Genomic DNA, 24,134 nt, shown 5'->3' with positions numbered 1-24,134 from the left:
ATTCAGCATTTTTAATTATAGAAGAACTATACCATTTTTAATTGTAATTAATACAATAATATAACAGATGTTGTCCCCATCACAGGTGAACACTGGAAATGAAGTGAATAAATACGGACACGACCACAGAACTTTTGGTTTTTAAAACAATTCATGGAATATTATTTGTTATTGTTATTTAAAGCTCTGTCTACACTATCAAACTTGTTCTGACAAAAAAAGTGTGATCTGCCCAAATATGGTAGTGATATATGAGCACATTTTTTTGTAACATAAAGTTTGATAGTGAAGACAGAGGTTAAGAAAATTATGGCAAAATATGCAAGTTTGTTTATGGTACACTATTCCATACAGAAATATTTTAGTGAATATATGTACTTGTCATTTCCCAGACGTAGTACAGCAACAAATTTTTTATTGTACTAGAACAATAATTGATAATCAATTCAATAATCAAATGCTTAATGTAAACATGTATTCTAACTATCAAACTGCTAGGAAGCACCAGTTTTAATATTCAATCTTTTATTTTGGAATCTCTGATCCATAGGAAGTAAAATTCCGTATAAGTTAATTAAAAACAAATAGGATAGAATGTTCTATCAGGCTAGTAAGGGAAATCAAAGAGATTTATATTGATCCAACTCCATCATTTCGAGAATTGAGGTGTTAAACGTATGTCCACATTGATGAAAAGACTGTTGGTGTGCAAATGTTGCGTCCACAATTAAGCATCAGTTCACACTTGTAGATCTGACAAATGCATAACACTCCAACAATGTTTGATGTATCTTTCCATCAATGAGACAACCAAGGCTTTTGAACAACAATCTTGTAAAACATACATCACTTGAATGCGATTGATTGAATGTTATCAAACCCATTGTTTAGCAGAGTTTGCCGATAGATCTAGAACCTTCCATGCTGCCCTTGGGTCTAGTATTTCCTGGTCACGACACAATACCCATACATATGTAACTCGCATCACTTTCTCCTGAAATGACAAATAATTTGTTTTATTTAACTTACAATCCAACTCTCAAGTGCCAATTACAGGTTACTTTTTCTTAAAATGAGACTTGGCATTTTATTTTTTTAACAATCAATACTTACAGGGTCTCCTTCTACAATTTCTTCTTTCATATTCTTTACTACCATAATTTGTTGTGCCTGGAATGTGATGACCAGAACTGGGCCTTGATCCATCATCTTGCCCATTGCAATCTAAATTTCAAAAGAAAACATATAATTTAAATTATAACTTAAGTAATTACTTATAAAAGGAATGTACCCAATTTGCCGTTGCAATCACTGACTTACAAAGAGAGTATTTTAATCACTACACACAATTTTATCAAAATTACAATACTTCTAAATTTAAAAAAAAACACTATATCCCTAAAACCGTTATGCTTTTAACAATATTCATATAAAAACTTCTGTAAAAAATATAAAAAATCAACTTACATCTAGACTGTCTATATCAAGCACTCTTGAGTCAAATTTGTATCCCATAGCCTTTGCTTGCTGGATGGGTGTTGCTAACTGGCTGTAAGGCTACAAAGGAGAAAAATAATGCCGTCATTAGGTGATCATTTAGAATAAAATGATCACCTATTGTTATTGTATAAAATCTTTATTATTATTTTTTTTTTTATTATTTTTTTTCTTTTTATTGTTTCTGTACACTATTTTGTGTAACAATTATCTCAAAAAGTTTAATGTCAATGATTACAAAAATTTCAGAATATCTTTCAAATAATACAACTTAATCCTAATAAGCTTTCCAGCGTGATCACTCATCCGTGATGACATTTATACGCCATTTTGCGAAATCACATTATCAATCATATCTCCATAATTCATTATCACATATTAATGAAATTCACTACACGTAAACTTCAGATCAAGGGTAAAAATATTAGCAAATAAAAACGCACGCGCACGTAGGTTCATGCGCGTGATATCGCGCGTTAAAAATTTAAAACGCTCAAAATTAAGTTTTGATCAATTTAGAGCATGAATTAGGCCATTTGCGTGTTTCAAAAAATTACTGCGCAAAAATGCGTTTTTGCGCGCGCGATACTTAAAAAGCGTAAAAAATATGAATTTTTTTTACAAATCTCATTCTACTCACCATCCTTAGTACATTCACCAAATTTGAGTCAGTTCCGACTTAAAATAACGCTATACGAGCACGTTAAAAATGACAAAATGCGCACATTTATTTTACAAAAGTTCTGAAAATGGTGAAAAATAGGTCTTTTTTAAAATGAAAATAATTCTTCAGAATGCAAGATGACCCCCGATTTTTTTAACTTATTCTGGAAGCCATTGAGTTGTAGATATGAATTCATGTACACATTTTACGTACAAAATGTTTTGACGTCATCAAATGGCCACTTGAATTTAAAAATTAGGATTTGTTATCTTTTTGTGTAGATTATCACATTCAACAGAGCGCATCTTGGTTATGTGTGCTCGAATTTCGCACAACTTTCAGTATGTGCTTGCTTAATTAATTATCTTTATCATGAGTTGACACTATCTTCATTTTAATGACGTCATCACGCGTAAAAACTTGAATAACGTAGGCCGTGTAATTTCACCTTCACAGTAAATTTGAATATCTTACAGCTCTTCAGAATTGAAGGTTACCTTGATGATTATAATTTATTATGAAAGCTGATGAAATGTAGATATTAATTCATATAAAAATTAAGCCTATCGGATGTTGTGATGTTATCATATGGCCAGTTGAAGTTAAAACGTAGTTTTTAGATTTCTTTAGTCGAAGTTATACAAATTTCAATGAGCGCGCATTGCGCTTCTACGTATCAAATTCTCTTCCAATCCTTATATTTATTTGCTCAATTCATTATCTTTCGAAATTGTCATCTTCGAGTTTATTTTGATAATTCCATCATACCAACAAATTTGAACATGATGTGGGTCCCATAATTTTACCTATGCTACACTGTATATAGATATACAGTATATACTGTATATATTTTATATGGCATATAGGCACAACTCAGCACTATAAGCATATAATAGGATGGCATACATCAACATTTTCCGATCGTATGTTAACGTACGTGCATGTTTAAAAAAAAGTTAATTTCAGTAAAATGATAAAAATGATCACCTATAATTCGTCAAAGTGACGAATTAAATTCTAGTTTATTACTTCATATTTTCTCAACCAAATCACCATCTAGCCTAGGCCTAGCAAAACAGTTGTGTACAAGAAATACAAGATATACAAGTGGTGTGTTTGCGCTCTAGTGATGATGGTGAAAAAATAAAGAGCGCACACATGACTCATTTCAGCGCATCTGATTGGCTACATCCTTGAACCCATGTTATTGTTAATACACTGCAGCATTTCACATGTATTTCTTGGAGAAATCATGCCATGACTCAACCTTCATCTCTGACATTTTGGTCAAAATGCCATTTTTCCACTTCCAGCCAATCAAAATCCAGCATACTAGATATGTCATTGGGAATATCAATAACCGAAGAATCTTTTAAAACTGAATAAAAAAAATATAGTTGTATATACTTACAGCCTCATAGCACCAATCTTTAAGAATTTCTAGATCTCCACGTATCATAGCCTAAAATGAAAATATCACTTTCTTTTCTAATTATCTGTATTGTTTTTAAAACCCAGCATATGAGTCTGCTTCTAACTCCAAAATGATGGTTAATGTTATTACCATTTCTTTTAATATATCAAATGCTTTACATATTTGTACTACACATGCATATTCCACAATTATTTACATATAAATGTAACATGTGCTTCTTACCTCTAATACATTTGGAATAATTTCTACCTCACACATATTTAAAAATTTCTCTTTACTAAATGACGGATCAATTTTGACAATTTCTGTTAATACTTCTGACGTTTCAGTCGGGCTAAACATGCCACCTGAAATTGAATAAGAAAGTAGTAATAGAGTATTGATAAAATCAGGTTTTTAATCATATGTGGATCTTTCTAGTCTAGTCTGGATACCTCTTCCATCCACCCTTCATATTTTACAAGGTCCCTTTCTTTTTTTCAAAAGTATAGAATTGTATTTACTTCTCGCATTGATACACTCAACATGCTGGAATATAGGCTGCGTATCTAATTGGCCATATGGTGCTGTCATATTCAATATTCTCTGTTCAAGGTTGAAAACTAGTTCTATGGTTTGAGCAGAATTCAATACATATTTTATATTTGTTTACTTAAAGCAAAGTGTGTAGAGTAAAACACTAACTCTTACCTAGTAAATTACTAACTCGATCTGTAACTGCTTTAGTTGCTCTAACCATCATATTCTCACTTTCATCATATTTTACTTTCCAATCTAAAATTTCTGTACACAAAAATTGACATCTCATTAATTAGTATTTTTTTTTCTTTGTTATGTATTTTAAATGTATTGTTGAATGAATGCTAAATGAATAAATAAAATAAAATAAATAAAAAATATACTACATAATGATTTTTTCAATATTTAAAATAACTTACTAGTAAACACTTGATTATTGTCTGTAAAGTTTTTCCATTGTTCATAAAATTTAGAATCTTTATGTAAAACCATTCCTGTATCATCCCTGTGAGGCGAAGAAATAATGATAAGAATAAATATAAAATCATAACTAAAATTCAAGGCCGTAGCGAGAGGTTAAAAACAGACAAGGCAAAGATGCTTTAAATATCATTATTAATATTAAATATGACGATCTCTGCTGGGGAATTGGGGTGGGTAGTGAAAATTGCTGCTAGTGCTACCCATTGGCTCTGCCTCAGTTGCTGGATGCCAATAGGCCTGTAGAGGTTCTAATTGGATAATTTATATTTACAAATCTATCAATATAAATAGTTCTTACTCATTGATTTCTATTGGTCTGTCAGATTGCATGTTTGCCAAATGCTCTGTTCTTTTCCTCAATTTCACTAAAAAAAATGGCAATAAGAATTTATTATTTTTAATAATCTTGCTTTCAATACAAATCAAGAATTCTCTTTTTTTACAGACTTAAGCTCTGTCATATCACTACCATATTTGGGCACATCACACTTTTGTTGTCAAACTAGTTAGATAGTGTAGACAGAGCTTTAATGTAATATTTTGGTAAACAAGTCATTTGTTGCTTTATTATTGTACATAAGTTCTATGAATAACCATGGCCAGATAAAGAGAACATGTGATCTTTACCTGGTGCCTTATATGCCCTAGCCTTGCCAGTCGTGCTCTCATCAATCTCATGTTTTACAGCTTTCACTCCCTGTAATTAAAAAAAACAACACTATTTTAATATTTTAACAACAAAATGTTCTCTTAGTAGGGTTGTCTTAAAAATGCGTTCTACTGTTAGCTATTGATGTGTTTAAAGTAACACAACTTTCTTACCTCTGATATAGACTGGAAGGCCTTTGATTTTGAGATGTCTTCACCTGATTTGGATACCCTTTGTGCAGCTCCTTTAGCTGTCTTTGAGATGCCTTCAGCCGTATCCATACCTTTCTTAACCCATTCTTGTTTTTGCATTTCCTCAACACTCTGTTAAACAAATATGGTAGAGATATGTCCAAGTATGGTAGAGATATGTCCAAGTATGGTAGTGATATTAAATCATCATGTCCATATATGGGCACATCACATTTTTTTGTCACATAAATTTTGTCAGAGCATAACACAACATTATCAGTGTACCTAATAATATCTAGTAATAGTACCTTCAATCATTAAAATGGAAGAAAATAATGCATGGCATGTGATACAAATTTAACCAATAAAATCAGGTGTCTTTTTGGGGTAGCTGCTGGGAACATTTTCCTTGAAAATTTAGCATCAGTTTGAATTTCTTTCTCTCTGCTAATAAATTGTATATGTCAGTCACAAAAAAATGGCTAATATACCTGTTCTACTTTCCCCTTAATTTCAGTAAACGTTTTCTTGAATATCTCACTACTTTTAGTCGTTTCTGTTCCTAATTCTTCCTGAAAAGAAAATTATAACAAAGTTTTAGAATAAATAATGACATTGATAAAATGAAATTTTTAAATACTTATACATATAATAGATACTTAGCATTCCAGAAAATAAAAAAATTGAGATTTATTAATCTAAATAAGGACCATTATTCAAAAACATTTTCAAACAATTATGTATATTAAATATTTATTAAATTAAAATGTATTATATTTATATATATTTATATATATTTATTTATATAAATTATGAAATTATTATACATTCAATTTTACTTACATATTTTTCTCTAGCTGCCTTTAAAGCATCAGACTGTTCCAATTTCTCTGCTTCCTCCCTGAATTTTTTAATGTTTTCCTATTCAAGTATAAAAACATCAACTTAATTTTTAATTTTCATTAACAAATAATAATAATTGAAGCCAAATATAAACCACTTAAAACAGCTATGGAAAGATCTTCAATCAAGGGTGGTTCTGGGAGAAATTATTCTGGGTGTAAAGTGCTTTAAATAAGATTTTATTTTGGAATCACTTAACAGTAATATACCTTCATTTCCTTATTCTTGCTCATCTCTGATTTCAGATTGTCAATAAATTGTCCTATAAAACTTCTGGGTCCTGATTGGTTTGAATATGTTCTTATCTGAAAATTAAATTAAAAAACAATTATTTATTACAATTTATCAAATCATACAATTTAATTATTTTTTCAGTAGGAAATTTAGCTTTTTGAGACTTTTTGACTTGTGCCCAGGTTTGAGCAAAAGTCTAAATTGTTTATTGTTACCCACAATACCTACTTGATGCAAATGTGTCTCTGTTTGATGGTGGTTGCCTTTGTGATGAAGTAATAAGCAACCTTTACCACTATTTGTTGCTGGGACAACATTGCGTACTTGTAAACACGTCTGGCGTATGACCTGAAAAGAAATATGCAAAAAATGAATTATATTAATATTATTAGGCATAATATTTAACTTTTTAAATTAAATATAAACTTGTTTCTACTGTATACTGGTTTTGTCTTTAACTTACAAATACTAGGCCTATTTATTAACAAAATATTATTATTAATTACATATTATAAAATAAAATGCTAGGCCCTAGGCCTAGCTAGACAATAATAGACAATATTCAAATTCAACACAATACAAGGCGTAGCCTAGATTTTAAAAAAAATGTTATTTATTTTTCATTAAAAAAAAATAAAGAAAACTAAAGTATTTTATTCATAAATTTACTTATGAAACTAATCATATATTGAGCTGTGAATCTGACGAAACTAATACAAATTGGGCGAAATGACTCGGGACAAAACGACTTCGCATGATGCAAGAAGGAAAGTTATTACTCATGCCTGGAAAATCCAACAAGACGGGGAACATGTGTCTTCTTTCCGGAGGCTACAAATCAACGTTGGCAGGCCTAGGCCTAAAATACGACGGTATTGTGGTAATTTAAATCAAATTAACATATCCAAATATAGCTAAATGTAACCAATGTAAGCGCTACTGTCTAAAAACCAAATAATCACTATATCAATTAATACAAAGAAATTACCTGACGATGAATTTTGCACATGCTCGCAGCCATTTTTGATTTTTTATTGAATCCACGACGCCCTCTAGTGACACAAATTCGTTAGGGAATCCCCCTCTATCGATTCATTCATGCGAATCATCATCAACATCATCAGAAGAGATTCCAGAGAGTGAACAAAAGTCATCATAATTTTACGCGAAACGCAATTGATAATTTGATAATTAGATATGCGTTTATCGCATAGATGGCAGAAGGTTCTCGTATTATTTACAGTCTTAAATTTTCTATTTATGATCTATCTATTATCGAGGAAACAATGTGACCCTGCATTTTTGGACAACCATCGCGCGGATGAAAGGCGTTTGTCAGCCGAACAAGATAACCAGGTTCAGCTATATCGTGATGAGCCTGAGCCTAGGAAACTTAATGATGACGATGATGATGAATCAGATGATACAACTTTCATGTTTAGAGAATTTGAATTTGAAGATAATTGTATTAGTAAGAGTGATAACAACATTGCTGAGCATTTTCCAAATTCTAATATTTTAATTGTGACGGACCGTAAACCGTACCCACCGTTATTTAACTTAAATAAAAGGACAAAAATAGTGACGTTACTAAATGAACCACACCGTAATATTGCTGAATCAAGACCTGAAAATTATATATTAACAAAATATGTAGTTATCTTACCTGATGGTATCAAATTTTTTTCTGATTCTAAGTTAAAAAGTTTTGTAAATGCATTTAAGGAGTTAGAAAATACGAAAGAAGATGTTAAAATTGGAGCAGCTGGATTGGAACAACTATCAGAACGTGAAAGAGAAGCATCTTGTGAAAATCTTAGATTTGATTATCAAAATTGGACGCTTCATTATAGTTACTCGTACAAAGAGACGTGTGATTCTATACGTGGGAATCACATTGTCATGATGAGGACGAGCAATTTTCACCTGCTAAGCACCCCCTATGCACGCCCTATTTTAAATAGTTTATATATACAAGCTAATCTTCATAAATGGAAGGTACACTTTTTTAAAGATATAAAATTTTACATCGATGATTGCCATAGTCGTGATGACCAAATAGAGTACAGAAAACAACAAAATGAGGTAATGCGTTTGCGCAACATTTACAAACAATTTGGTGTCAAACTCGTCATTCACAGTGACAATGTTCACAATTGGTATGGTTGTAGTAAAACGAGCGATCGTTGTTTTGATACGGTTTACAACAACATGCCAGAATACTTATACGAGAATCATTGGACACCGCCTTGTTGTATGAAAGCGTTAAAAGAAACCGCTAAACACGTTTTTCAAATTCTCGATGACTTGGATATTCGGTATTGGTTAGAGGGCGGAAGCTTGCTTGGCGCCGCACGACATAAAGGAATTATCCCGTGGGATTATGATGTTGATATAGGAATTTACCTTGAAGACGTCGATAAAATTTCATATCTTCAAGCGGTTAAAAACGGAGGTGGCGTCACAGACGACCAGGACTATGTATGGGAGAAAGCATGGCCTCACGAGGGGGACTATTTCCGTGTTCAATATAGTTCAACCAATCATCTTCATGTTGATATATGGCCATTTTATTCTAGAGATGGCATCATGACTAAAGACTTCTGGTTAGAGGATCATAAACAGGATAAGGAATTCCCAGAACACTTCCTCTTGCCGCTTGTGACTCTAGAGTTTGAAGGAATGCAAGTAAAAGCACCCAACAATCATAGACAATTTTTAGAATTGAAATTTGGTAATGGAGTAATTGAAAATGCACAATATCCTCAACCAAACAGGATTCAAATGGCCAAGGTTGAAGAAGAAAACTAAAATTGGAATGCCTTTAAAATAAAGTAGTTACTGCCTTAAGTTCTGTCTACACTATCAAACTAGTTTGACAAAAAAATGTGATTTGCCCATGATGGACATGATGATGTCATATTACTACCATACTTAAGCATACCACTACAATATTTAGGCACATCACACTTTTTTTTGTCAAACTAGTTTGATAGTATAGACAGAGCTTAACAAAGATATGTCTATTGATGATTCACAGTTTATTTTTTCTTTTACTAGTTTAGAAATGTTGTCATTTTCATCGGGAAAACGCATGTTTAATGGGCCAATTCAGAAACATTAAATTAGCCTTGAGCTTGGGGCTAAGTAGACAGTACTTCCTTAATCTCTGTCAACACTATCAAACTAGTTTGGAAAAAAATGTGATGTGCCCAAATATGATAGTGATATGCTTAAATATAGTAGTAATATGACATCATCATGTCCATATATGGGCACATCACATTTTTTTGTCACATAAAGTTTGATAGTGTAGACAAAGCTTATTATCATTCACAGTTCATTTGCAAAGATCTTATTGCCATGATAAATTGGCTTAATATTTTGTTTAATGTAATTTCTACTTCCTCGGTACGTAGTGACGAACAAAAGATATGTAAGCAAGCTGAGTAAAAAACTTTATTAGATTATAAACGTCAGGTGGTTCCTTAAGTGGCTTACCGATCGGGGTTCAAATTACTGTCAAATATGTCAGGATTTTTTCTCAGGATTGTTTTATTTTTGTAGACCATCTTATATGTTTGTCATGTGAACAAAATTCCAATTTTTAAGGATAGTGAATGAATTTGATATGGTATATTTTTGGCAATTTTCCTAAATATATTTTATTTAAATTAGATATAAATTTTATAGTTCAAAATACTGAAAAACATGTTTTTTTTTAGATCTGGCAAAAAAAATGGTTTTGATAATTTATTTTTTCTATTTGAGAATATATATGCACAATTTCTGTGATGTTTTTTTTTTTTTTTAAGAGAGGTTTGGTGGAGGGTAGGCCTATATTTATATTTAGTAGACAACTATTGATTTCCAGGAACTTGATCCTGCCGAATCACTTTTATCCTCAATATCACATTACTCAACTATACATATATATGCTTGACATTCACTTTTAGGAACTTTAGAATACATTATGGCCTTGACTGTTTAGTACACTGGTAATTTAGTTGGCTTTGGCCCCTTGTTAGCCCACATACATCTGTTTAAGAAAAGGAAACAAGTTGCTGTATTACAGGATAAATATGATTACTCATCAACAGTCCTCTAGCTCAGTTCTTACATGTTTTAGCATCTTACTAACAAGTATAAGTAACACATATTAACAATATAATTTAAAAGCAAATGTCATCTAAAGTCTTGTCTACACTATAAAATTTTATGTGACAATAAAATGTGATGTGCCCATTTATGGGCATGATGATGTCATATCACTACCATATTTGGACACATCATTACCATATATGGGCACAATACACTTCTTTTGTCGAACTAGTTTGATAGTGTAGACAGAGCTTTATAGAGATGTGATTTTGTAATTTTTAAATCAAGCTTAATAAAAAAAAAATCACAGTAGATGTGAACATTTTCATCAGATTTCGATTATAAATAAAAATAACTCATTTTCTGGTAAATTCTTTAAACAGGAAGACAAAATATTGAGAATGAAATACAAGGTTATTTATAGCTTCATGACACAAGCAAGGATTGTCCTCTGAATATAAGGGGCTTCCATATTTATGAAATAGATAATTCATTTTTGGAGCTTCCTAAAGCTCTGTCTACACTGTCAGACTAGTTTGACAAAAAAGTGTGTGGTGCCTAAATATGGTAATGATCTGCCCAAATATGGTAGCGATATGACATCATCATGTCCATATATGGCCACATCACATGTTTTTGTCACATACATTTTTATAGTCTGTAGACAGAGCTTCATAGCTTTCACAACACAATAATAATTACACAAATAATACAGTCAGAAATTGTTTATTTCTTGGTAAACATACCAACACTCAATCTTGAAATAATGTCTATAAACTAATATTTACAAATAATAAAAATGGATTCAATTCAGATTGTTATAATATTATTATTATATTATGAAATTTGATCACTATAATATGTAAATAAAATATTTAATATTTATTTATTCATAAATAAATTCAGGTATATTGAATCTATTTGATATAAAGTTCCTAGTTAATTGTGATCCAAACATTGTATTTTCTATCATATAAAATATGGAAAAAAAATTCATTCAAACATTCAAGTCAAATGTACATTAGACTGTGTACGATTGGACGGAGATTCAAGGTGGATATTCAGACATATGGAATTCTGAGAGTACTTTGCTGCAGCATAATTATAATGGCGTCACTTGTCATTTCTTGTTGCTGTCGATTGGTTCCCTGACCAGGTCAAGTAATTTATTCATCTTTGCAATTTGCTCCTCAAGACCTTCCTTTTTCTACGAGATAGAAAATAAAAGATTTAGTAAATGTTAATGTTGTCGCTTTAAAAAAAAAAAAATAAATAATAACAATCAGAGAGCTTGAAATAAAAATGGGTGAGAAAACAGATTGAAATACAATGACCTGAAAGGGTGGGTCATGTCATGTCAAACACAGTAGAACCCTATATTAAGAGGACCTTGGGGCGGGGGGGACAGTTAGGGTTTTTACCAGACTATGATTGTTAGAACAAATATTAATAGTTTTGTTCTAGAGACACTGGAAAATCTGTGTTATTTTATCAGTCTAGAATCTATTTCATTCTTTGCTCTTTCAAAGCTATTAATTAGCCACTAATACACAGGAAGCAATGCTGAGTGAACTAGGGGTATTTATAGATGCATGAGATTACGCTAGATGACAAGTACAACATCTCACAACCTTGATTTAAGGAATCGTTTTATTCATACTACAAAGGGCAAGTAATTGACCGTACATATTTTCAGGTTCAAAACTGATAACTCATAAAATTATTTAAGGGCTGCAGCATCTATAATTAGCTAGTACTTGGATGTTTACACTTGTATGGATGACAAGTGTTATATCCAACCACTTGCAGTTGATGACAACCTTACCTTTGGATTTTTCTTCCTCAAATTTGGAGACAATTTCATACTTGTAACATAACCTCTGAAAATTAATATTAAAATATTTGTTATTGCCTTGCATAATTAAATAATCTCCACATTTAGAATTATTAAAATTCTTTTTTGATATGATTGATATAATATTTATTTTATTTCATTTCAAGCACGACACAATAAAGTAAAATTGTAAAATTGTAAAACTAAAGAAATAAAACAGGGACAACCAAAAAAGGAAGCTTTTACAACTAGTGGTGCTCTAAAAAAGGGAAAAAAAAACAGTAATAAGATGAAATATAAAGTTTGTAATATACAAAAGTTAATAGTGTATTATGTTATTCAATAACTATTTCATTTCTATTTTATTCTATAACAGTTTTTATATGGCGCCCTACAAAGAACAGAGCGCCTAACAATACTTGGTAATTAATTAAAAAGAAAAGTTTTAAATAGAGGTGCCGAATTCGCTCCTCTTAAATCGACAGGTAGCACATTCCAGATCCGCTGAGCGGTGACAGAAAAAGCATTGTCACCAGCTTTCTGATTAGATCATAGAACGAAAAGTCGGGTGGGATCATTAGAGGAGCGAAGTTTATTTATTATAGCACAAATTTATTATATTTCTAACCTGTCGTCTCCTACTAAAATAATAGGATGATCAGGATTGAAGACAATGTGCGTCAATTTAGTTTTCTTCTTCTGTACAACAGCTTGCTCACAAATTGGTTCATATTTGTTCACACTCAGATCATAGACATGTACCTATTTGTGACAAAGTTAAAAACAAAATGTATATCAAATATATATCAACACAATTTAAAGCTCTGTCTACACTATCAAACTTTATGTGACAAAAAAATGTGATGTGCCCTAATACTGTATGGACATGGTGATGGTATCACTACCATATTTGGGTATATCACTACCATAGTCGGGCACATCACACTTTTTTTGTCAAAGTAGTTTGATAGTGTAGACAGAGCTTAAGATTTAAAAGGACACCGTAAATATGTGGAAGTGGTATTCTGATGCCTGTACAGTATGTATGCGCATTGTAAGGAAATATTAATTAAATACATTAATTAAAAATGGATATTTTGCACGAAAAGCATTTCAACCTCTGTCAATCCACCTTTTTCACGTTAACAAATAATGTAAATATACTTTACCTTGCCATCTGCAGTAACAGCTGCAAATGTTGTAGAAGAGTATGGTGCCCAGGCAACATCACCAACTGAATTACCAAGGTCAAAGGTGAACATTGGCTCTTTCCTGGAAAGATAATTATTAGCTTGTTCATAGATACATTTTAAATGATCCATCTATTTTAGTACTATGTTCCTTTTGAAAGTGATCAATGCATATGAGAAAAAGACTGCTATTCCTAGAAGAGTAATATAGTTTACACTGTAAATGTAAATAGACACAACAAAGAATGGAGGATGGATTACGCCCATTTCCACTCCTACAAAAAGAAAGTGCTGTTTGTGGCACAGACTGTCATATGTGATAATGTAATTATGTAATGATATAAATAAATGAATTACTTGGGATAGGTATGGTCCCAGATCTTGACACTCCAGTCAGCACTGCAGGATAGAAAGACGTTAGGATGGAAATAGTTCCATTGCACTCGGTATACTGCCATGTGGTGGGCATCAAAGCTATCCAGGAATTGGCTGGAATACGCCTTAGAACATTTATGTATTTTGCCTTCTTCTGTTCCCACTAAGAATTGGTAGTCTGTTTTCTTATGGAAGTCAAAGCACGTGCCACAACCTATGAATAAGAGAAAAATATGGTTCAGAGAATTTATCCTACTGTTTATGGTTTAAACCTGCAGGATCACACATAGTGTCCCCTCAATAGGGGTGTCCATGAATAGCGATTTGCATTAGAACTAACTTACTTAGTGTTGTGATCTGTGTGCCTTCTGGACCTTCTTGTGTGGAATCCTCTAGTTTTAACTCAATGACATCAGTATATGTTAACTCATTCTGAAAATAATACATAAATCTGTTAATATATTTCTGCTTTATCTGTATATAAATGCGCAATGGCATAAGTTGGTTTATCCAGGTAAGTAAGCTGCACTAAATAATTCTAAAATGCACTGATGTCCTAATGATATGAAATATTGATTACATCCCATTACATTGAAAGTGCTGCAATAACAAATAAAAGCCAAATATTGTATTGTCTTAACACAAGTATAAAGCTAACCGATAAACGTGTGTTCTTAAGCTCTGTCTACACTATCAAACTACTTTTAAAAAGTATGATGTTCCTAAATATGGTAGTGATATGTTTAAATATGGTAGTGATATGACATCATCATGTCCATATATGGGCACATCACATTTGGTTGTCACATAAAGTTTGATAGTGTAGACAAGGCTTCAAACCTGAAAGAATTATTGACATACCTTTACAAGAGTCCATTGAACTACCCTGCCATCAGATGATATTGAAAAGAAGTTGAGGTTGTTATCCAGATCATCCTTTTGCCAACAAATCTAAAAACAGAAGAGTTATCATTTAGTTAGGAAGCTTTGTAATGTAATGTAATGTTGTTCGATTTATATAGTGCTTATACAATCAAAAGATTGTCCCAAAACGCTTTCAATTTGCGAACTATACATATTGTGTTGTTTACAGATCATGTCAAAATGATTCTACTGCAGTTACTTCAGCACTACCTAAGATGTGCCAAAGAATCGAGTGAGGGAGCAAATTTCAATTTCTCAACTTATTGACAACAAATTAACATGGGATAACTAATTTATACACTGCCAAAGATATTTGTTTCCATAGGTTGAGGAGAATAAAGCACTAATTTGAGATGTTCTAACCTGCCAGACTGGATCTGTATGTTTTCCTGACTTGGCTGTGCTTTGGTACATTGGCTTTGTACTGTCATTCGTCAGGTTAAACACTGCCACTGATCCATCGTAAAAGCCTACAGCTACTAGGTACGGGTGTTCTGGATGTATATCTAAGCACATGACGCCACTCTCTGTGTCATAGATGCATTCTGGGAATGATGGATTCTTAAGAGTGTAGAGAAGTAGTTTACCAGGAGATTGCTTAACAAAGTCATCTGAAAGATTAAGAGAAAAGACAAAATTTACAAATTGTCAATGTTTTGCTTCTAAAGCCATGCAACACATGTTCAATGTATATTTGTGTGTGATGATACGTGACAAAAATTACAACGTTTTCAAGGCACCTGTGTACATACAGGGAAATAAATATCAACAGTCAGAATAAACCTGATTGATTCATCACACAAACTATTCATTCCTGAAGATAAACTAAACAATATTAAATCCCAATCATGGCCATGTCAATGGGAAATATGCCTTGAAACATAGGGAACTAGCCTACTGTACTACTCCAGAGTAAGGCTTATTTGTGTACCCAACATTTCAATTATTGAAACATAATGTCAATGTATCTTTCAATCAATGGGACAACCTAAATATTTTGTTTAGACTGACTACTTACATGATCCATGTCCTACAGCAAACAAGTCCTTATACTTGGGGTTCCAGCAGAGTGACGTGACAGCTAGCCTCTTAGCTTTGTCATATGAAAATTTCCACAACGGCAGCAGTGTACCGTCTTGGTCCCTGTACTCATCTGAAACATCTTCCCAGTACTTGAAATCTACAATTTAACAATACTGAAATTTAACATTCATATGGTATTGATTTGGTACACAGAAATATGCATGCTTTTCAGTGCCAGGTTTCCTAATTAAGCTCTGTCTATCAAACTTTATGTGATGTGCCCATATATGGACATGATGATGTCATATCACTACTATATATGGGCATATCACTACCATATTTGGGCACATCACACTTTTTTGTCTAAGTAGTTTGATAGTGTAGACAGAGCTTTATGTTATTCATTTGTTTATGAACACTTGATCCCTGTATGGTTGTGTCATTTTCGTATTAAAAAGAATAGTAACTGTTTGAACTATAAGTTTCACTAAAAAACTCAAGGAACTAGAATTTGTCAGAAAAGGGTGTTAAAAAAGGAACCGAGTGAACAAACGCAATATGCATAAACCAACGCTTTCGATTCCTGATGATTGATAGGGAACATCCCTATTAAAAGCTGCCCTTACCTTGTGCTATATCATCATACGTATTTTGGTTGACCATTCGCTCAACAATCTTAGACGCTTTTGATATTCGTGAAATATCGTCTGATTGCGTCTCCAATGCGGTGACTTTCTTTTTGTTTTTGTCATCATCCTTCTTTGATAATGACGACTGTTTCTTTTCTTTTGCTTTTTCCTAAATAATTTGAGATAATAAAGTTCATTGTTTGTTTTACTGACATTTATTTTGTATTTTATATTTAAACCAAATCGGGTGATATTAGAAATTTTATATGGTGAAAAAAATCTCATAAAATCATTCTAAAGCTCTTTCTACACTATCAAACTTTATGTGACAAATATGTGATGTGACCATATATGAACATAATAATGTTATAGCACTACCATATTTAGGAATATCACTACCATATTTGGGCACATCATACTTTTTTTGTTAAACTAGTTTAATAGTGTAGACAGGGCTTAAACACAAAACACTCATGGAAGGAAATTTAGTGACAGAAAAGTGAACATTTTGGTATTATTTAGAAGCTCTGGAATTGTGGTTTGACCATGATAGGATTACAACATAAGCTTAGGATAAATATAAAATTAGGAAATATTTAAAGATGTATTGTCCCTTTGACTAATTCCAAAAAAATAAAAAATAACAGATTTCGAAAAAAGGTGGGTTATTTTGAAGTATCATAATAGTTATTAACTATCACCAAAAATTTGTCGAAAAAAAAATCATTTAACTGAAATACAGACGTTTTTTTGTTAAAAAAATAACTTTGACGTCCAATCAAAGTTTTCGATCAAAACATATCCCATAATGAAACGCGCTTGTTTGGCTACTCTGTATGCATAATCATATAACTTCCTCACGATCTGTGTGAAAATACCTTCTTAACCTTGACGAGTTGTAAACAATCCTAATTAGCATATGCATAATGCGTACTCGTGGTTTGAAATCTTTGTTTACTTTTGCTCGCGACGATTTTCCAGATGAAATGTAATCAAACTAATTTACCTGTTAATTACGTAAACTTGTTGCTTTTTGCTTGAATTTTCGACTTAAAGTGAATAACTTTAATATTACTTTGATATGGCCAATTTAAATTTAGAATATTTTGACTTTCATTTTTTTGCGTTTCAAGGGACAATACATCTTTAAAGCAAAAATTTAACAGAAATAAACATAAGAAATATTCTAAAATTTGTTGTATTCAACACCAAATTAATATCTGAAAATATCCTAAAACTTGAATTGAAACAAATTTTGCATAAACTATTAAAGTATGGTTTTAGTCAGATTGTTATTATGTTATGTAAAAGAACTGAATTAAATAAATAATTAGAATATTAATAATGAATTAAAACATTCTATGTTAGTATAATTATTTAAAAAAGGTACAATCACAATTTTATTTAAAAAGTGTTTTAGTCGGTGCAAGTTTTGAGGCTGACTCAAAACAGCAAGTGCTAACAACAAAAGGGTCTTCACTATACTATACAATATAAAATAAACATATAAGCACAAAAAATCACAATTTAGAAAACAAAAAATACTAACTTATTGAGGATACTAATAAAAAATGGCATAAAAAGTTATAAAAATGTCAAAAGAAAGATTGCAAAAGATAAAAAGGTATTGCACTAAAAAAAGAAGATAAAGAAACAAATAAGTTTAAAAAGGAAAGTGCTTTTCACTGCAAATAAGTTTTGCAAAAAAAAAAATATACCTCAGCCTGCCATGATCCCAACACACCACCATTAATAGCAAAATATAAGAAACAAACAATAAAAAAAAAATATATGATATAATTTACTTTTTAACGCATGCTATATTTTTATAAATCAATAATAGTTATATAAATATTAAATACTCTCACAATTATCTGTAAAACATGTAAAATGTTATTGTTGCAGATATGAAAACAATAACAGCAATATTAATCTCTCTCTCTTTGCAGTTTTAGCAACATGAAATGGATGTTTCATTTCAAACCATTAGCAAAATATATCCCATGAACCAATCGTGATTATTTAGTCTAAATTTAGATTGCAATATGACCTGTACTGACCTGTCGTTCCAGATCCTCAATGTAGGCATCATATATTTCCCATTGATTGGCAGTGGCCGAGAAGTTGGCTCTTGGCGGAGGTTCTGTCGCTGTTCCTCTCTCCTGTTTACAAAATGTCAAACACACAATCAAATACAATCATATAATACTGTACAGTAATACCGTAATCTATGAAAACTAGAAACTCTCCAAAAACCAGACTTTTGCACTACCCTACTTTTTGGAAAACCAGCCATGTTATGCCAGGCCAGAGGCGTCTTGTGAGACCGAATTGGTCAATAAAAAGGACCTCTCAGTACTGGCAGACATTATTGATGTATATTGAATCATTATCATAACAAAGGCAAATGAAGGCAACAGCCTATCCCACAGGTGAGACAACTCAGACATAATAGAGTCTTTTACGTGTCTAGCTTACCTGGATAAACTAACACAGCTTCGCTTTATTCTCTAGCAATAGCTTCTTACAAAATCAAACACAATGTATCAGTTGGGCTTAGCTCAATACAATAGACTATTGTTTATCCAGGTAAGCTAGCAATCACAGATTGATATTAACATGATTAATAATAAGAAATATGATCTGTTGCTTACTCGGTATGGATTGTTATAGGTTTGTGATGCTCTTTCCGAAAAGTTGAATTGATTTGTTAGCTTTCCTGTCTCAGAGACTTTACCTGGCGCTGGAGTAGTGCCTTCCTCTTCTTGTTTTTCTCCTGCCTCCTCAGCCTAAAACACAAACAAATAATACAACAAATCAGACAGACTTATGATGAAGGCTTAACACCAGAGAGAGACATGGAGTAGTAGTACACTGAAGGTTGTAATCCATATAGTTCTGTCTACACTATCAAACTAGTTTGACAAAAAAGTATGATGTGCCTAAATATGGTAGTGATATGCCCTAATATGGTAGTGATTTGACATCATCATGTCCATATATGGGCACATCGCTCTTGATTAGAACAAAAAAATGAATTCAGACATCACAGCACACATTTATGATTATTAGGAAAAAAGATTGTGTAAAGTATGCAATTTGTTAACATCACTTGATTTTATCTCAGAAAATATGGCATAGCTACTGAAGAAAGAAAAACAAGAACTAGAGATTTTTAATTATATGAAGTCATATGGTACCATTGGTTGGTACACATGCAAGTGATATGAATTTCTAGGTCATTTCATTCTTCACTGCAATTGTGACCACATTAAGAAAACCTACCAATGCATCATATAAAAAACAACTTTGTTAGTCAGAATCCTAACTTAAATCAGTACATCTTTGTTTCAAACTATTTTCAATGATTGAAATGTCATTGTCATCTAATCAGTGATAGAAAGAATTATTTAAGGTATGGTTAGTACAGATCTTATATTTAAAATTGTTTAGATCTAAATAGAGTACACATCAAACCATTGTTTAGTTGATTTAAAATATCGTTTATTTGATCATAGAACTTTCACACTCATCACTTACTTTCTCAACTTTCTTTTCGGTCTTAAAGAAAAAAATGTAATAACCATGTAATAATAGCTGGAGAAGTCTAAGGACGGGGGGTGTAAAACATTAGAATAGGTGGGAAAAAAGTACAAAAAAAAGAAAAAACAATACTTTCAGATATCTATATCCAGGTTTTTGGGGTGCATTCAAGCTGTGTTGCAATTAGGCTGGAAATTATACTTTTGGAATTAGTATTTTTTTTTTTTTTTTATTATTTTTATTTTTGTATTTATTTATTTTTTTTATAATTGTTTTCAATTTTTTTTTTATGAGTATTGATTCTAATTTAACAATTGTAAAATGTACCTCTCCTTCCGGCTTTTCTCCTTCGCCTTCTTCCCCATCTTCTTTCTTTTCTTCATCAACTTCACTGATAGCTTGCTCACTTATTGCTATTTTGAAAGAAATTTAATTTATTATTACAAAAATGTCTGTTGATAACTATGTAGGTAAAGTCTGTTTCAAGTTTGGTTCTTCATTATTACATAATTCGACAGGTGAAAAAGTATAATTCAAACAAACTCAATACGGTTGGTATTAGGCCTTTGATAACCCAGCTTGAACAAAGATTGTTCCTTTCTTGTGACAACCGTACCACTTTATTTCTTGTGGCTACATCACTGCAATATAAAGATCTCTAATGAAGTTTGAAACGATCTAAAGTATATACCCTGTTTAAATAATCAATTAGACTTTTTCAAAAAATGTTCTCATTCCATTCCAGATATTGTTAATCAGACAATAGCTTATTCTATGTAAATTTAGATGCAATGAAGTTTGCTTGACATGCTCATGAAATTAAAAAAAAGCAGTAAAACTTTGATGAAAGGCTATGCTATGTAAAAACATGCAGTATAATCAAAACAAACCAACAACAAACAATTCACATCATTTGACACTAAAACATCCCAGAATGCAACATTTTGCAGTCACATGAACTTCTGGTTCCTTGTACATTATGTCGTTAGAGTATGGCTGTTGACAAAAATGTTAACTACACAGTGTGTACCCTATTTTGCTTTGAAGCTAAGCCATGCAACATGGAGATTTGAAAATAAATGATAAAATAAAGCAAGGCAAACACTTAAAAACTGCACAATAAAAAGCAAATAATGTACTGTACTGTATGGGGTATAACAGTAAATTTACAGTATATATACTGTATTCATATTGCATCCGAAGTTTAATGAATTGTTATTATGCAATTACTGATGTATTTGTTATGATCTTAAAGCAAAATGCTGCTGATTATCATGCAAAAAATATAAATTTGCATCACATACCACTGTGCTTACTAACAGAATGACGATCTATAAAGTTAATAAAAGTAAAATAAATAAAAATATAAAGTAATAAAAAAACGGGTTACAGTTTTCATAGGTGTAATGATTTAAATGTATAGTAGTTACACAATTTAAGTATAGATTAGACCAAGGAAATCTAACAACAGGATGCTAAGCTCCGGAGATCAAATGGTTTATCTGTGGCTGCGACACGATCAGTTCTACACCCCTTAACAGATTATTCATGATCGATTCCCACTAGAGACGTAACGTAAGGACGTAACGCAACGTAAATGAGTTAACCAATCACAATCGATTATTCAAACTGTTGACTGTCATTGGTCAACACGCTTGCGTTTAAGTCCTTGTGTTGCATCCTAGTGGGAACCAAGCTTAAGGGTACACCTTCAAGATCAACAAAGTGTCCCCTTCAATAGGTGTGTCCTCTGAATATGAGTTGGACATTGTTAAACATATATTTTTCCCCTTGTTAATGGGAAAGTGACCTCTTAAAAAAGATGTCCCAAAAGATTCTACTGTATAAGAAGAGCTGTGAGTTTTAAATAAATAAGTCATTTATACCTCCACTTGCTCCTTGTTTACTCTGCTGCCTCCTTGCCTCATCAGAATCTTTATGAATCATGTTACCATCCAGAGAAAAATGGATGGCAAGTTGATCAACATGAGATGTTTGCTTAAAACATTTCTCCTGCAAGAAAACAGCATTAAATAAATAACAATGAATGAAAGAGAGATCAAACAAATGATATGTCTTAAAATGTAACTTTGTTTAGTGCACTCACCTTAAAATTATACCGAACAATATTTTTTGGAGCATGGGGATTGTTAGCTGTTAAAATCCTGGTAAATTCCTCTTTCATTTCCTTTAAAAATATAAGAAAAGACAAACAATTGTTGATAAAAGTAAATAAAATAATAACAATTATTTGGATACCAATTTTACTATAAATTTATCTTACTCTAGGAAGTAGACATAATTATGATATACTTTATAAAGTTCTGTCTACACTATCAAACTAGTTTGACAAAAAAAGTGTGATGTTCTCAAATATGGTAGTGATATGCCCAAAAATATGGTAGTGATATGACATCATCGTGTCCATGGGCACATCACATTTTAGTGGGTATGTTACAGATCAATCTATAGACTCACTGCTTCACTCAACTCCAACTGATCATCTGGTTTTATAAGCGTCTTTGTCTGAAAGAGTGAAAAATAAAAGTATATAATAAAAGGTATTAATAATATATAAATAATAATAAAATGTTTCATTTACACATTTTTTTATATTTATTTATGAAAAGCATTTTGATTGGGAGGAACCAAGGGTTTAATAACATTACAATTACCTGCATCCATTCTTCCCCATGTACCTGATCACCTACTTCAGTCATGTCATCATCATCCTAAATGAAAATACACAAACCAAAAGTGGTATTGTTAGTCTACGAGTGCTAGCTTACCTGGATAAACCGACATTGGCCCATTCTCTCAGAGAAGAGAGCTACAAACAACTCAAATTATTAACCATTTTTAAACACCCCTGTCAGATAATGGTTCATTCCATGAAAATGTATAAGTTGCTGTAAGTGTCCCCTTAATATGGGTTCAAAAATTATAAGTAATCAATATTTGTAATGTACTGCAATGGTGCTCAATGGTAGATATGTCAAAGTTCATTATACCTTGATGAGTTTCCCTGGTGCAATGCTGACACGTTGAGGCCGTCCAGCCTGCTTTGTTTTACCAGCACCAGTTTGTCCAGCCTTTCAAAATGATAACAATAATTATTAAATTAATTAGTAAAACAATTGTTTTGGGTGCTCAATCTTAGCAATATTTAGGAGTTTGAAAATCTGACTCTAAATTATATCACCTAAATTATAGAAGAAAATGGGCTTCCATCAGTGTTGTACTGAATTATTGCGCAGCGAGATTTGAAATCGTACAATGATTTCATTGTCACTATTTCAAATTATGCAAGAAAATCGTACAATTTTAAATCGTTCAACTGAATTGCGCAGCGGGATTTGAAATTGTGAAACTTTTAATCATGCTGTCTGATCACGCATTATTCTGATGATACTAATAATCTAATGATATTGATAGACGACACACAGTTGTGCGCACAAAACACAGCAGTAGGCTAGGCTATGTCGAGTTTGTCTTTTTTTTTTCCTCTGCAAAATCTTTAATTAATGTTGGAAATGGAACATATTCACCCCAGCCAGCCAGCCACCACAATTAATAATATAATTAACACACAGATAAAATTCCCAGCCACTGTTTATATTCTTTCGGCTCTTTTTTTAAAAATCATTACCAAATACACACACAAACATAACATTATTAGTAGTAATAATAGTAGTAATGTACCTGCTTTTTTGCAGTACCTTTAGGTGGCATGCTGTTTGCGTTTAAATGCAACTCCTACTCTAAAATAATGATTTAATGAAGAAAAAGACCTCTTTGTAAGACTGGTTGCGAAGCGATGGTGGTGAACTAGCAGTCTGTTGTTAAGGAAAATAAAAATACTTTAAAGTGAAAATGAATATTTAATATTTGTAAAATTATCAAGTGTAAAAAACAAAATTATTATTAAAATTAAAATTTG

General features: G+C 31.8%; 3 protein-coding genes and 1 long non-coding RNA gene across 7 annotated transcripts in view; 2 read left to right on the top strand and 2 right to left on the bottom strand.

Moving 5' to 3' along the window:
* Nucleotides 1-3: 3 nt before the first annotated feature.
* LOC144854318 (mitochondrial import inner membrane translocase subunit TIM44-like) lies at nucleotides 4-7,597 on the bottom strand. The gene is made up of 15 exons (XM_078712263.1): nucleotides 7,564-7,597; nucleotides 6,804-6,923; nucleotides 6,551-6,646; nucleotides 6,282-6,359; nucleotides 5,930-6,010; nucleotides 5,421-5,570; nucleotides 5,226-5,295; nucleotides 4,897-4,963; nucleotides 4,535-4,620; nucleotides 4,287-4,379; nucleotides 3,819-3,943; nucleotides 3,573-3,623; nucleotides 1,468-1,557; nucleotides 1,114-1,224; nucleotides 4-994 (listed from the first exon to the last, which is right to left on the bottom strand). Exons 1-15 carry the CDS (start codon nucleotides 7,594-7,596, stop codon nucleotides 875-877), a joined length of 1,371 nt encoding a protein of 456 aa, XP_078568389.1. The 5' UTR covers nucleotide 7,597; the 3' UTR covers nucleotides 4-874.
* The window catches only part of LOC144854358 (uncharacterized), a 45,451-nt gene continuing 21,468 nt past the window's right edge, over nucleotides 152-24,134 (top strand). The window contains exon 1 of the long non-coding RNA XR_013614577.1: nucleotides 152-206. This is a non-coding gene — a long non-coding RNA (uncharacterized LOC144854358). The remainder of the gene's footprint in view (nucleotides 207-24,134) is intronic.
* On the top strand, nucleotides 7,688-11,308 carry LOC144853763 (ribitol 5-phosphate transferase FKRP-like). Its single transcript, XM_078711587.1, has one exon. It carries the CDS (start codon nucleotides 7,773-7,775, stop codon nucleotides 9,384-9,386), a length of 1,614 nt encoding a protein of 537 aa, XP_078567713.1. The 5' UTR covers nucleotides 7,688-7,772; the 3' UTR covers nucleotides 9,387-11,308.
* LOC144854303 (dynein intermediate chain 2, ciliary-like) lies at nucleotides 11,387-24,028 on the bottom strand. 4 transcript variants are annotated; one of them, XM_078712243.1, is made up of 21 exons: nucleotides 23,897-24,028; nucleotides 23,206-23,286; nucleotides 22,870-22,926; nucleotides 22,673-22,720; nucleotides 22,302-22,382; nucleotides 22,081-22,207; nucleotides 21,499-21,525; nucleotides 20,522-20,607; nucleotides 20,192-20,212; nucleotides 19,306-19,440; nucleotides 18,712-18,813; nucleotides 16,649-16,820; nucleotides 16,018-16,179; nucleotides 15,363-15,610; nucleotides 14,937-15,026; nucleotides 14,420-14,507; nucleotides 14,058-14,289; nucleotides 13,680-13,782; nucleotides 13,139-13,272; nucleotides 12,502-12,556; nucleotides 11,387-11,883 (listed from the first exon to the last, which is right to left on the bottom strand). In XM_078712243.1, exons 1-21 carry the CDS (start codon nucleotides 23,924-23,926, stop codon nucleotides 11,797-11,799), a joined length of 2,166 nt encoding a protein of 721 aa, XP_078568369.1. In that variant the 5' UTR covers nucleotides 23,927-24,028; the 3' UTR covers nucleotides 11,387-11,796. The 4 variants fall into 4 exon arrangements, with proteins under 4 accessions (XP_078568369.1, XP_078568370.1, XP_078568371.1 ...); XM_078712244.1 differs by lacking the exon at nucleotides 20,192-20,212; XM_078712245.1 differs by lacking the exon at nucleotides 21,499-21,525.

This window comes from Antedon bifida, chromosome 10, assembly GCF_963402885.1.
Source record: "Antedon bifida chromosome 10, ecAntBifi1.1, whole genome shotgun sequence".
NCBI classification, from domain to species: domain Eukaryota; kingdom Metazoa; phylum Echinodermata; class Crinoidea; order Comatulida; family Antedonidae; genus Antedon; species Antedon bifida.
Note: the sequence above shows the minus strand (reverse complement) of the source record. Positions and strands in the feature narration are given on the sequence as shown.

Bases quoted from the DNA above. Each gene is read 5' to 3' on its own strand.
- LOC144853763 (XM_078711587.1), top strand. From the start codon at position 7,773: ATGCGTTTATCGCATAGATGGCAGAAGGTTCTCGTATTATTTACAGTC.
- LOC144854318 (XM_078712263.1), bottom strand. From the start codon at position 7,596: ATGGCTGCGAGCATGTGCAAAATTCATCGTCAG. The intron at 6,924-7,563 runs GTAATTTCTTTG...ATTTCTTTTCAG, and splicing joins TGTGCAAAATTCATCGTCAG to GTCATACGCCAGACGTGTTT. The intron at 4,380-4,534 runs GTAAGTTATTTT...TTTTGTGTACAG, and splicing joins CAATAATCAAGTGTTTACTA to AAATTTTAGATTGGAAAGTA.
- LOC144854303 (XM_078712243.1), bottom strand. From the start codon at position 23,926: ATGCCACCTAAAGGTACTGCAAAAAAGCAG. The intron at 16,180-16,648 runs GTAAGGGCAGCT...GTTAAATTGTAG, and splicing joins GTATGATGATATAGCACAAG to ATTTCAAGTACTGGGAAGAT. The intron at 11,884-12,501 runs GTAAGGTTGTCA...TCTATCTCGTAG, and splicing joins TGAGGAAGAAAAATCCAAAG to AAAAAGGAAGGTCTTGAGGA.